General features: G+C 37.3%; 1 protein-coding gene across 1 annotated transcript; it reads right to left on the bottom strand.

The window, feature by feature from the left end:
• Positions 1-9399: 9399 nt before the first annotated feature.
• LOC128657680 (zinc finger MYM-type protein 1-like) lies at positions 9400-12096 on the bottom strand. Its single transcript, XM_053712079.1, has 3 exons — positions 11802-12096; positions 10814-11735; positions 9400-10735 (listed from the first exon to the last, which is right to left on the bottom strand). Exons 1-3 carry the CDS (start codon positions 12094-12096, stop codon positions 9400-9402), a joined length of 2553 nt encoding a protein of 850 aa, XP_053568054.1.
• Between the last annotated feature and the right edge of the window lie 1731 nt (positions 12097-13827).

Below are 13827 nucleotides of genomic sequence, written 5' to 3'. Positions count from 1 at the left end.
ACTACAATATTACATATACGTAGACAAGAGGGTTGGAAGATCTTCATTATTATTGCGATTTCAATGGGACACGTAAAATATTGAGATCTCGCAAATCCCTTATATATATAATATTATAGATGTCAGCCATTACTTTATCGTTTTGCAACAATATTGCAGCAACATTGATCGATCAGATTCTATGCCATATCTATGCACATATTATAAACAAGTATGCACTTTCAATCATGTTAGCGTGAACATGTGTTTTATAATATAAGATCGCGTTTACTAAGTATTTGTTATGCATATGAACAAACATCACAAAGATGCACTGTATATGTTACATTTTACACTTTAACATTAGGATTTCTTGGGGGAAAACAAAATTTCATCAAACACCAAATAAAACGCTCACTTTGAAAGCATTTGTGCCACTCAGGTACAATCAAGTGTATATAATCAGCAATCATTACGAACATGCTACCATTGTACATTTTGCACTATAAATCCCCCAAACAACTTGGCCAAAGCATCCCTTGTGATCGACATTGTATCAAATTGCTTTTGTGTTTTTGCATACTTTGTTACTCCTTGTACGTTTGCTCTGCTGTTTGGCTTTGTGCTGCTTGCCTTTGCAAATATGGATGATCCTCAGTTAGATTGTGCAGGTGCTGTTGTACAAGTTTTGTACAACAGAGTCAGGCGTGCTCGGGATCTTCAAGAGAGGCGTGGGGAACGTCTGATCAGAGGTCCTCATGTTGAAAGGGTGAGGCCCACCTTTGAGAACATGAGCAACTTCGAGGTGTTTGACAAGTATAGGCTCAATCGAGAGCAACTCATGGACCTTTACGAAGTACTTAAACCTCATCTGGAGCCACGTAAACGTATGCGGACTGAAATCCCTGGCATGACCAATATGCTATGCTGCATACATGTCCTGGCCTCCAGGAATTTTTAATCCGGAGAGGGGTACATGCATGGGTTGACTCAGGGTACCTTCTCTGTGGTTTTTGACAAGTTTCTGAACGCCATGGTAAGAGTTTGTAAGCTTTACATAGGAATCCCTCAAAATGACGATGATTGGAGGCGCATCAAGAGGGAATTCTATGCAATAGCTCAAATACCCAATGTCTTGGGAGCAATAGATTGCACCCACATTGCACTGCATGCTCCAGCAGATGATCAGCCCTTTCTGAAATCACAAACATTTTCATAGTCTGAATGTGCAGTTCATTTGCGACTCACGTATGAGGATTATGAATGTGTGTGCGAATTTCGGGGGGGCTTGTCATGATGCCCATATCCTCAGGCAGTCCTCACTCTGGCAGCAGTTTGAGGACAAACAATTTACCCATGGGTGGCTCATTGGTGAGTACTTGTGCAAAGCATGGTTCAGAAGTTAGACAATTGCCACTGTAATGTTCACAAACAGTTGTGTTTGTGTAATGTGCAAAATGTGCAGCTATAGGATGCACTTTAACAATTTATTTGTCTCTATCCGCAAATGTCTAGTTCTAGTGAAAAACGCATATGTAGCAGGTCATAGCTTAAATGTGCAGATTTAGGATGCGATTTAACCATTTATTTGTCTTTCAGCAAATGTCTAGTTTTAGCTCCAAATGCATATGTAGCAGGTCATAGCTTAAATGTGTAGATTTAAGCTAAAAATGTGCAGATAGCTTAAATGTGCAGATTTAACCATTTATTTGTCTTTCAGCAAATGTCTAGTTTTAGCTCCAAACAGATATGTAGCAGGTCATAGCTTAAATGTGCAGATTTAGGATGCGATTTAACCATTTATTTGTTTTTCAGCAAATGTCTAGTTTTAGCTCCAAACAGATATGTAGCAGGTCTTAGCTTAAATGTGCACCTATAAGATGCGATTTATCCATTTATTTGTCTCTTTCAGCAAATGTCTAGTTTAGGCGATTTTCGTATGCATTGTATCATTTTATTTAATTTATTTTATTTTCATATCATAATTTTTGAGATATTTGTAATATTGACATTTTGTCATGTTCATTATTTATAGGTGATTCGGGTTACATGAGCCAGCCTTGGCTCATTACGCCTATACGTAACACCACAGATGACGCCCAGGTGTGCTATAATCAGGCGCACAAGCAGACTAGGGCTGTAGTGGAGCGGATGTTTGGGCTCCTCAAAATGTGGTTACGATGCCTAGACAGGTCTGGAGGAGCCCTCCAATACAGCCCTAGTAAGGTGGAGAAGATCGTTATAGCCTACAGTGTCCTTCATAACATAGCTCAGCGGGCTGGGACGCTGCAGGCCGTCCAGGCCCCCCGAGCCCTCCTCTAAGATGAGGAGGAAAACCCAGTTCTAGAGGGACCATTCCGGGACGAGGGGGTCAATGTCAGAGCCAACATCATTAACCGCCACTTCAGGCGGTAAATGCTATAAGTTATATAGGAGCATTGTGAATATGTGAGACTTTTAGGAAAATGAAAGTAGAATCGTGTGAACATGTTAGGATTGTTCAATAAATGATTATAGCAAAATCTAAAATATATTTTATTATCATAGGTAATATATACATCAGATGATTCTGGCATTGGCTCCTGTAATGACTTTGCCGCCTGATTTTTAAAGACACATGGTAAGACACAGATGGTAAGTAGACACAATGTATGGACTGAGATGGGGGGGGATTTTGCACAATGATCCATCATATGGCATACAATTAGTTTCAATGTATTATTTAGTTTAGACATTATTAGCTTTTAGATACACTGAAAGAGATAAATGCCACAGATAGCAGGTAAAGGGATACTCTGAAGCACATAGTATTGCCAAAGTCATACATCATAGGTTAAGTCTGCACAATGTATGTGACTCAGCTTAACACTTGATTGTTAGAACATAACACAAAAGAGGCTACATATGCTTAGTAAGCTATTGCTATAAACATATTAGGAAATAGGTAGTGTTAGGGGGAGGGATGAAAAAACTATGTACAATTTGTTTAGATACTTGATTTTCAATTTATTTTACATTAGGCAGATGACTTCATCTACAGACTGAAAGTGAAGAATACCAATGTGATCATGTCTGTGGCATTGTCTTTCAACCGTGCTGACTTCTACAAACATATAAAGACACTTTCATATTGTAAGTATACAAATTGTATGGGACCAGATAGAGGGGGGTGGCCCCTGATCCATCATATGGCACACTATTAATTTACACGTCTTACTCAGTTTATACATTATTAGATTTTATATATTCTGAAATTGATTAATGTGACAGCAGATAAAGGGATACTCTGAAGCACATTGAATTGAGTCATACATCAGAGGTTAAGTATGCACAATTTATGTGACTTCACACTTGATTGTTAAAACATAACACGAAAGAGGCTACATACGCTTAGTAAGCTATTGATATAAATATTTTAGGAAATAGTTAGGGGGAGGGATGCAGAACTATGTAACATTTTATTACAGATTTGATGTACACGTCATCTACAGACTGAAAGTGAAGAATACCAGACTGAAAGTGAAGAATACCAGACTGAAAGTGAAGAATACCAATGTGATCATGTCTGTGGCATTGTCTTTCAACTGTGCTGACTTCAAAAACAAACAAAGACACGTTCACATGGTAAGTGTACACAATTCTCTGGAACAAGACTGGGGATGCAGATACATCCTATGGGAAACACTTATGTTCCCTCTTTTCTTTTAGATGGTATTTTACAATCCTCTATTTTGAAAGTGATGAATATGACACATAATGAAGATAAACTGATATTTTGAATAGAATCGACTTTTAAAGACCATACATCCAAGTTAGTTTGCACAATGCATGCTCTTAAGAATCATAGGAGGAATAATGTGCAAATAATTCATAATATATTGAATGTGTCAGACAATTTTAAACATGTCCTATTTTTGAAGAAATTTATTTAATATACATTCCCCCTACTTTGTGCTAGAGAGGACTCAGATTGTGCTCAATCATACAGATAAAGGGATACACTGCTGGAGTGTATAAAATTGTTTACAAGTATTTCTGTTACCCTTAATTTTTATTTTTAAATAGTTTATTTCTCGTATGGTATCTCCACCTATTCATAATGTTTTTATCCTTAAGGCAAAGCTGTGTAAACACAGCCATTATAAGATATTTCACTCCCAGTGGGGCATACAATATATAAGGTAATACAAATTAAAAAATGTTTAGGTTGATTATTTTGCAGATATAAGAAGTATGTATATGTGAACTATGGGATAAAGTTAGGAGATCAGATTATCTCTACAAGCTAAGAAAAAATTATTATACTCTGCTGCTAATAAAATTTCGTAAGGAATTGTAAACACATTAAGTGATCCAAATATTATAGTATACTGTCCCTTTAAGAGTCACTTTACATACAACGTTCTCACACAGGTCAAATGTATATTCATATAACAGGATCGAGTATGACAAAATGTGGAATGTGTATTAAATTAAATATATTTTTTTGGTTTACTGTCCCTTTAAATGTATATAACCTTTCACGGGGTATACACTCATCTATTTAAATATATTATCATATTTAGACATGACTGCATTTATTTATTTTTATTTCCCATTGCATATTTACTATTAGAATATTATGTCAACTATTTAGTTTTAGTTGATAGCTTGTGATGGCTATTTAATTTGTAGTGAAAGGGAAATGCAACCAAAAGTTAATCTTCCATGATTCAGACACAGCAGATTTGAATCTGAAATAAAAATTGACTTTAATAATCAAATATGGTTCATTCTTATGTTATCCAGGGGCGGACTGAGACCAACCAGGGCCCCCGGGCAAAAGTGTGGCAGGGCCCCCCACCCACCTACCTCCTCTGCCCCTCCCCCACCCTAATGCCCCTCCCACACATTGTGCCCCTCCCACCTCATATGCCCCTCCCACATATTGTGCTCCTCCCACCCCATATGCCCCTCCCACGTGATGTGCTCCTCCCACCCCATATGCCCCTCCCCTCATATGCCCCTCCCACACCATAATGCCCCTCCCACATTTAATATAAATAGACTTTTTGTTACCTTAAATATTTTATTAACAAAATATGAATTAACAAGTGCTGCATTGTGCTCCAAAAATCAAATATTTTTTTTTTAATCATACACAGAATTATAAAGTGCAATGTGGTTCATTCAAAGAATTGTAAACAAAGTGGTATATGCGAATCATACACACAACTATAAACAAAGTGCAATGCAAGTCATAAATAAAGTAACAACACTGCTAGTCAAACAGAATTATAACTCATAAAAACAAATAGCACACAACATTTTTAATAGAATATTTTAAATAGAAAATTCAAGTTCAAATGTATAAATAAATAGAACAGGGGGTATTTCCTTAATTAAGTGCACTTCTAACTTAAGCTAAAATTGCTGAAATGTAAACATTAATATGTAAAACTTTTCCAATTATGTTTTTTTACGGTTGAACCCCAAAAACAAAAAACAAAATCTGTCTGCAATTTAAAAGATAAGCAAAGAGCGAAGCTCAGCAGATGTTTTTCCAAAGCGATCTATGATTTTCTCTTTGTCAGACTTTACTCTCAGTGCAATATCTTTTTCGATTGCTATCAGCATCAGTGTTTCCAAATTTTGCTGAGTGAGTGATGATCTAAGCCTGGACTTTAAAATTTTTAACTTTGAGAAGCATCTTTCACAGGTGCATTGTGTAGTGCTCAGAGTAATCAAATACTTGTATGCCAAGTAAAGATTCTCATAAGCTGATGAATACAGTCTGTACTGAAAGATCAATTTAAATGCACAAGATGTACAATTTTTGCAAGTAAGCTTCTTGAGAGATGCCTTACAGGTTGTTGATGATGACTCAGTGTCAGGGGTGTCCAACTCTTCTTCTAGGTCTGACTCTGAATCACTCACTTCATCACTGTCATCTAACAGTCCTCTTCTGATGTTTTTGTAGCTAGATGCAAATGAGTTTCAGGAACTGCAGCAGAAATCAAGTCGAGTTGTATTTTATCAGGGGTAGCCAGTATTTCCTCAAATCGATTTGGGTCAAAACATGCAATCTGTTTGTAAAGTTTGCCATGGCTAGCAAATCTGGTCTTCATGCTATCCAAAACCATATCAAGGATAACATTATGGCATGACACTTCATATTTTTTCTTTAAATTAGGGAGTTCTGCACATCTTGTCAATCTAAGTTCTGAAAATGATTTTTGGATTAAAATGTTCGCGCAAGCAAGTTTTTCGTTTATCTGATCAACAAATGTGGTTGTTGAATTGAAAACATCTGAAAAGCCTCTTGAAATTTTTTGCAAGCGAGTTGTAGCATCATCAACCATTCGCCATGCTTGCATAAGATCAAGGTTTGGTGATTGCAAATAATCCGAAACCGGTGTAGTAATTGAAAATATTCAAAGAAAAGTAAAAGCGGTAAGGATGGTTTCAAATTTACAGAGATTTTGATTCAACTTCATTGCTTCATCTCGAACTGAGTATCGGAAATCTGATGAATCACTTACTTCCTTAAGGATAAGTATCAGGTCTGAATACAATTCGTTTGATTGGTCTTCATAGCTTCCAAAAAGCTTACGAAGTGCTCTGGCTCGACTTGACCATCTGGTATTACCAATTTTCTCTAGTCTTTTAAGTTTTGCAGTTCCTGTCTTTGTTTTCATTTGGTTATCCCATATTTTCATTCTTTTATAGGACTCCCCAAAAAATGTGGATAGGCTACTGAGAAGTCCAAACAGACTTATAGCTGGAACACACACAGCGCTTACATCTCCTATGACCAGGTTGAGAACATGAGCATAACACCATGTGTGAATATGACTAGGACGAACCTCCTTCATCCGAGCTTGCAGTCCAGTATAGATCCCACTCATGTTAGCAGCTCCATCAAATGAATCTCCAACACACTGTTCAAGACTAAGCCCAATGTTAGACAATGATTCACGTAGCAAGTCATGCAAGCTGCTACTGCTCGAATCCTTGACAACCACTAGCCGTATCAGTCTCTCTCTCACTTTGTCTTCCACAGTATATCGCACAACAATGGCACACTGATCATGAGCAGACACATCTTGTGTGGAGTCCATTTGGATTGAAAACATGCCAGCATTGTTAATTTCTTTCACTATTTCTTCTTTTATCATGTCTCCAATAAGGGTGAATATCTTAATTAATGTTGTTTTACTAAGGAATGTGACAAATTTTCCTCTTCCTTTTTGTGACCTATTACGTTTTTTTGCTATATCTTTGACCTTTTTCAAGTGCTCATTCAGAATTTGGTTGTATCCTGCAAGAAGTTTTACTGCTTCCAAAAAATTGCCCAGATTTTCTAAATGATCATCATCAAAGACATCAGCTGCAGACTCACTATGGCTGCTCCTATAAGGTAAAGCTTGAACTCCAATATAAAAGGCAATATCTATGATGCAGTTTAAAACAGCACGGCGTTTGAGTATTTGGTTATGTCGAATTGAAAATTGTTCAATCTGTAATTTGTGTTTGATTGATTTTCCTTGCATATTGATCATGTATGCCTCACTGGCAAGCTTGTGGCATTGCGAGTTTTCATGTTCTATGAGCCTTGATGTAATATGCCTCCATTCCTTGCAACCCTTTATCCACTGAGTATTACGGTACTTTTCAGAGGAAAACATCAAACAGATGGAACAGTGCAGAGTCTTATTTTTTTCATTGAAGGTTACCCATTTTCTGCTTATATCCTCTCCTTGTATACTTTTCCTGTAGTAAACTACATGGCTATTAAAAGGGATGTTGTGCTTTGGCTGGTTTGGATGAAATTCCCAGAACATTTCAGATGAGACACCAGCATTATTCAGTTCATGGGAATGAAGAAAAAAGTCCTCTGTGGATGGTGATTTTGCTTGTGATAGTGCCCTCTCCTCCTGTGGCATTTGTATTTGAGGTGGTTCCATATCTTCTTCTGTTTCTAAAGCTTCAATGTTTGAGGGCACTTCTGGACTTTGAACCATTACTCCAGAAGCAGAATCCACAACCTCTTCTGGAATTTGAACCAGCGTTACTCCAGAAGCAGAAGCCACATCCTCGTCTGGAATTTGAACCGACGTTACTCCAGAAGCAGAAGCCACATCCTTGTCTGGAATTTGAACCGGCGTTACTCCAGATGCAGAAGCCACATCCTCTTCTGGAATTTGAACAGCTTCAGCTTGCAATGGTTCAGTTTTCTTTTGAAAAAACGTGTCAATTTTGCTTGTAGAAGTTTCAAGTTTTCTCTGTTCTTTTTTTTCTTTTCTTTTCTTAGCACCACTTTTATGCTTGTAAGAAGACATTGTAGAATCTGGATCTAAAACAGAGTTCAGAATATGAAAATGAATGCTTTTTATAGAAGAAAGACGGATATGCAGCTGCTACAATAATCTTTTATAGATTCCATGCATTAGCAATGAAGGAGCAGAGAGGAAAGCCTACAAGAAACAAGCCATTACTAAAGCAGGACAGTAGGTGCACCATGCAGCATCAAGTGAGCATAAACAAATGCAAAACAATTACAAAAGCTGTCTGCTTTTCCACAATACAGGTGTAGCCTCTGCAGTACAGTGAACACCTTGTATTAGAAGACTTTGTTGTCTTGCTATAGTATAATCTATTAAGGAAAGAGTCAAAATATTTTTTAAAAACCAAGCAAAAAAAGTGTTTCCTGCATTTGTTTTTCAAAAGCCAATCCCCACCCACCATTTGACTTGGAGGAGTGAATCCTGTGTTTAGTCTGCAGACAACAAGGTGAGCCAGTGTCATATTGTTTGTTTATTTAAAAAAAATCATTTTTTGCAGTTCTTAAAGCCAGTGGCGTCACTAGGGTTGGTGTCACCCGGGGCGGTATCTCATGGTGTCACCCCCCCCCCCAACCCCACACTTATTTTTTTTTTTTCTAATGTTACTCCTAAATCGTAACTCCCATATAACACTGAATGTAATAGCAATAGTAGTGACATACACCTTCAAATAATACATGAAAAAAATTAATTAGAAAGATAAATGTTTTTTCAAAATGTAAACTTTACTGAAATAAATTAAATAACACAAAATAAAACAGGAACAAATACAATCCCATGCCATGTGTAACTGTAACATTAAACTTTACTGAAATAAATTAAATAACACAAAAATAAAACAGGAACAAATACACTCCCATGCCATGTGTAACTGTAAAATTAAACTTTACTGAAATAAATTAAATAACACAAAAATAAAACAGGAAGAAATACACTTCAATTTGTAAAATTAAACTTTTCTGAAATAAATTAAATAACACAAAAATAAAACAGGAACAAATACACTCCCATTTGTAACAATAAACTTTTCTGAAATAAATTAAATAACATAAAACAGGAACAAATACACAAGTATTTAGCGAACAGCTCAACTAAATCAGAACTTTGCTTTCCTGGCCTTCAAAGCAGCGAAATTGTTAATCACTTCATGGAAATCAATGTCTTTCGCTAACTCACTTTCAATGGATAATATCGAAAGATCAGAAAGCCTTGACTGTCCCATTGTAGATCGCAGATAATTCTTAATAAGTTTAAGCTTTGAAAAGCTCCTCTCACATGAAGCCACAGACACACAGATTGTCAGAAATAATTTTAGGCTCAGTGACAGGGTTGGAAGAGATTCTATGAAGTCCCATTTAGCTATAAATGTCAAAACTTCTAATGTTGCCCAGTCTTTGACTTCTTCCAGATTAATCTGTGCTGCTTTCAGGTGCCTTCTCAGCCTTGGTATTTCAAGGAAAAGCTCACTCTCAGATACCTCATCATAGAAATTGGACAATTTTGGAATGGACACCTTTAATTCTTCTTCAGTGGCAGATATGAGACTCTTAGCTTGAACTGCCTCAAACATGCCTGCTACTTCCATGATGGCTCTTGATCTGTTTTGGATTTCAGAATGAAAGCGATCAATGCACTCAAGCATCCCCCTCTTATTTTCTTCTTGCAGACTGAGTCCAGCATCTCTTGCCTGCTCCCCTGGCATCCTCTTCTTGAACCTGGCTCTTCTCTCTACTGCAATTCCATATTCCTCAGATTTTAAAAGAGCCTGTTCAATTGCATGTTCCACTAGGCGAATGCGTTCCTCGTACAGAAAAAGTCTCAGCGTCTCTAGCTTTGTCACCACTTTGTCGAGACTTAAGCCCTTAGTCTGCAGGTACTGCTGTGCATCATTAACTTCCTGAAGTACATCAGACCAGAAGTACAGGTAGCACAGAAAAGTGAAATCAGAGAGAGCATTCAAAAGAACTTGTGCTGCTCCTCTTGTCTCCAAATTTTCATCTGGATCACAAAGATCTCCAATCGCCTCTACAAACTTGTCAAATTTTTCTTTTACTGGCTTAACTGCAGCATGATGAGCACTCCGGCGTGTTGTTGATAGCCTTTTCACTGACATTCCAGTATGGTCAATTAATACATCCCATCGATGGGTGGAAGCAGAAAAGAAAGAAAACATTGTCTGAAGAGTTCCAAAAAATGTCACACATGATGCATTTTCAGCAAAAGAGTGCTGCCCGCACAAGTTAAGAGAATGGTCCACACATCCATTAAAAATAGCTTTTTTGTTCTTTTCCTTAAGAATTGACTGTACACCACCATGTTTTCCAGCCATAGTGGCAGCATTATCATAGCCCTGAGCGCGGCACATCATTATGTCCAATCCATCACTTTCCATTTTTTTGAGAATTTCAGAACTGAGGTCAGCAGCTTTTTTCCCCTTTAACCCTTTAAGGACACAGCTTTCAGTTTGCTCAATTGTTTTATGACGGAAAAATTCCGTCATATGTCCTTAAGAGGTTAAAGGGAAAAATCCTAGAAATACTTCTTTTACTTCAACTTTCCTATTGCTGATTTTTACATATCTGATCACTTCTGACATCTGGTCAGTATGGGATATGTCAGGTGTGCTGTCAAACATGATCCCAAAGTACTTTGCAGACTTTATCTCCATGACAAGCTTCTCCTTCACATGATTTGCCAGGACACTTATAAACTCATTCTGAGTTTTTGGTGCAAGATATGAAACCGATACTTTAAGTTTACATGTGCTCCGCTTTAATCTAATTAGGTGCTCTTTCAATACTGAATCATATTTTGAAAGCATCTCAACCATCTCAAGAAAGTTCCCTTTATTGAATGAAGATTCATCTTCCTTGTGGCCACGGAATGCCAGATTCTGTTTGGCAAGAAACAATGTGATGTCAAGCAATCTGTGCAAGATGTCCCTCCACTTTTTCTTCTCAATTTCCATCAAGGCAATATTTTCGGCATCAATGGTTTTGTGCATTTTCAGTCCTGCTGCCAAAGTTTTCCAATTTTCAAGGCAACGTAGGTGATCTTCAGATGTCTCGTGGTTATTTACTTTCGGGTTCAGTTTCCACCACTTCTGAAACCCAGTCACAAATTTGGATATGGTATCTGTAGCACTAATGGCAAACAGTCGGCAGCAAAAACAGTATAAATTCTCACTGACAGGTGAGTAAACCATCCAAGATCGCAGAATTTTCTCGCCATTAGGCATCATCTTGTAAAACCACTCTTTTGTAAGTTGGCGCACAGCTCCCTTTATTTCAGCTTTTGCATCTGGCCTTTTCACAACACTGAAAGGACCATCTTTATTCTGAAAAGAAGCACTTCCCTTTTTGATGATTTCAACCCGAAAATGGTCTGGAACTGGTATCTCCCAGAAAGAAACATCACATAAAATTTGCAAATCTTTCTCCTTAATGGCAATCATTTCTTTTACAGTATCATGGCTATGGCTAGAGTCACTTTCAGCACTCTCTTCTGCTTCAGATTCTGCCATTTCTGCTCCTTGCTCTTCTACTTCAGATTCTGCCATTTCCACTTCTTGCTCTTCTGCAGAATGCATGCTAGCAATGGCATCCGAAGAATCAGCTATATCAATCGGAGACTCACAAGCAGTGTCTTTAGATGAACCCTGGCCATCATCTGGTCTTTTAACATACTGAAGCATGGATCCAGCAAGTGTTTTGATTGATTTAGTTCTTGCCTCTTTTGCTTTTCTTTGCTGGCATCCACTTGGCCTCTTTGATTTATGCACTCCATGTGGCATGATAGAATATTCCTGCAATAATAATCAAATATATCCTATTAAAGCTAACAAAATGGCTTTTTCATTGATGTTCTACAATCTTCTTAAATGTCAACTGCTTTGTGTACCAAGCCCAAGGTGAATCAAGGTGAGCTCTCAAGGTTTCAGGATAGTCTTGAGAAGTCCAAATCACTCATTGGTCTATTATTTTTTGGAGCAACAAAGCACTACTGGGAGCTGGAGGGATATGTGCAGCCACCAATCATCAGCTAGCTCCCAATAGTGCATTGCTGCTATTAAGCCTATCTAGGTATACTAGCGAGTAGCGATTCAATAGAAAATATGAAGACAACAAAGCAAATGACATAATAGAAGCACATGGCAAAGTTTTTTAAATTTATATACTTTACCTGAACCTTAAAAGAAAAAAAAATGGGTGTCATACTTTCATATCCCTGTCAGGGTTTGGATGTAAGGAAATGGTATATATGTTTTCCTAGGAATTCACCAAAACTTGGAGTCTAAACAAATTCAATAGTGATATCATGTTTACACCTATATACTAGACCACTGGTTAATAAAACATATCCTCAGTGCTCAGGCCTCCCTTACAGGCCAGATTTTTAGGATTACCTTGGGTGAGAGCATGTAAAATAATTGTAATCAGCTTATTATTTCACCTGTGCTCTAGTTCACATATTCTGAAAATCTGGCTTGTTAGGGTGGCATGAGGGCAAGTTTGAAACCAGTACTATAGACCCATAATTATGATAATTAGCCCAATGGCCACATATAAAAGGAACATCAGTTTTATTGCATTCCAGAGAAGCAGGGTTTCACCACTTGGATAAGCACAAGATAAATTGAACAGAAAACATACGAGCATAACAAGAAAGCTGGAGAAACTAACAGAAAACTCTTGCTTGTATGCAACTCAATTGATCACTGGCTGATAAGGACAACTCCCAAAATTCCACAAGCATAAATAAAGCATTAAAAGTTGCTTTATTTACCACAAGAACATTCATTACCAAAATACATTCTCATATTCTTTTAAGATGCATTTAGAGAAAAAAAAAACAACACACACTATTCAGAACATGCTGTGATCTTATCCAAGATGTCATCACAGAAAATGCAGCATGTCTGCAGAAAGAACTTGACACATGCAGGAACTAGTGCTGTTACTTTGCTGTGCTGTTTAGGAACACCTAAAAGACTGGTGTCAGTGGTGTAGTAGATTTCTCTTTAAATCACAGATGGTATTGTGTATGTATACAGATCATGCACAAGCAATCACTCAAGCACTGCAGTCAGGTCTGGCTGTAATATAATAATATTGCAGGCATCTACTTCTCATACAATACAAGTGACAGCTGTGTGAAGCTAGGTAGGTTGGTAATGTGAGCAATACAGGCCTGTAATAATTTTGCACTTAGCCTCACAAAATATTTGATGACATTTTAAGAATGTTCCGACTGAGTGCAGTAATATATTACAGGCCTGTATTGCTTACATTATTTATTTCAAGTTAAAAAAACAAAAATTCACTAGTCACATATGCTGCATTTACTATGCATGTATGCCTAAGTTTGCAGCACAAAAAAGACTGCAGCACAAAAGGCAACAAAAAGTCTGAAAGTTTATATTTTGTGAATGACTGCTTGTACAGTATTTAATGATAGCCTCACTAAATATTTTAGGAAATGTTAATGTTCCTGGATATCATTAACGACTGTAGAAGCATTCACA

Source organism: Bombina bombina, chromosome 4 (genome assembly GCF_027579735.1).
Source record: "Bombina bombina isolate aBomBom1 chromosome 4, aBomBom1.pri, whole genome shotgun sequence".
In the NCBI taxonomy this organism is placed as follows: Eukaryota; Metazoa; Chordata; class Amphibia; order Anura; family Bombinatoridae; genus Bombina; species Bombina bombina.
Note: the sequence above shows the minus strand (reverse complement) of the source record. Positions and strands in the feature narration are given on the sequence as shown.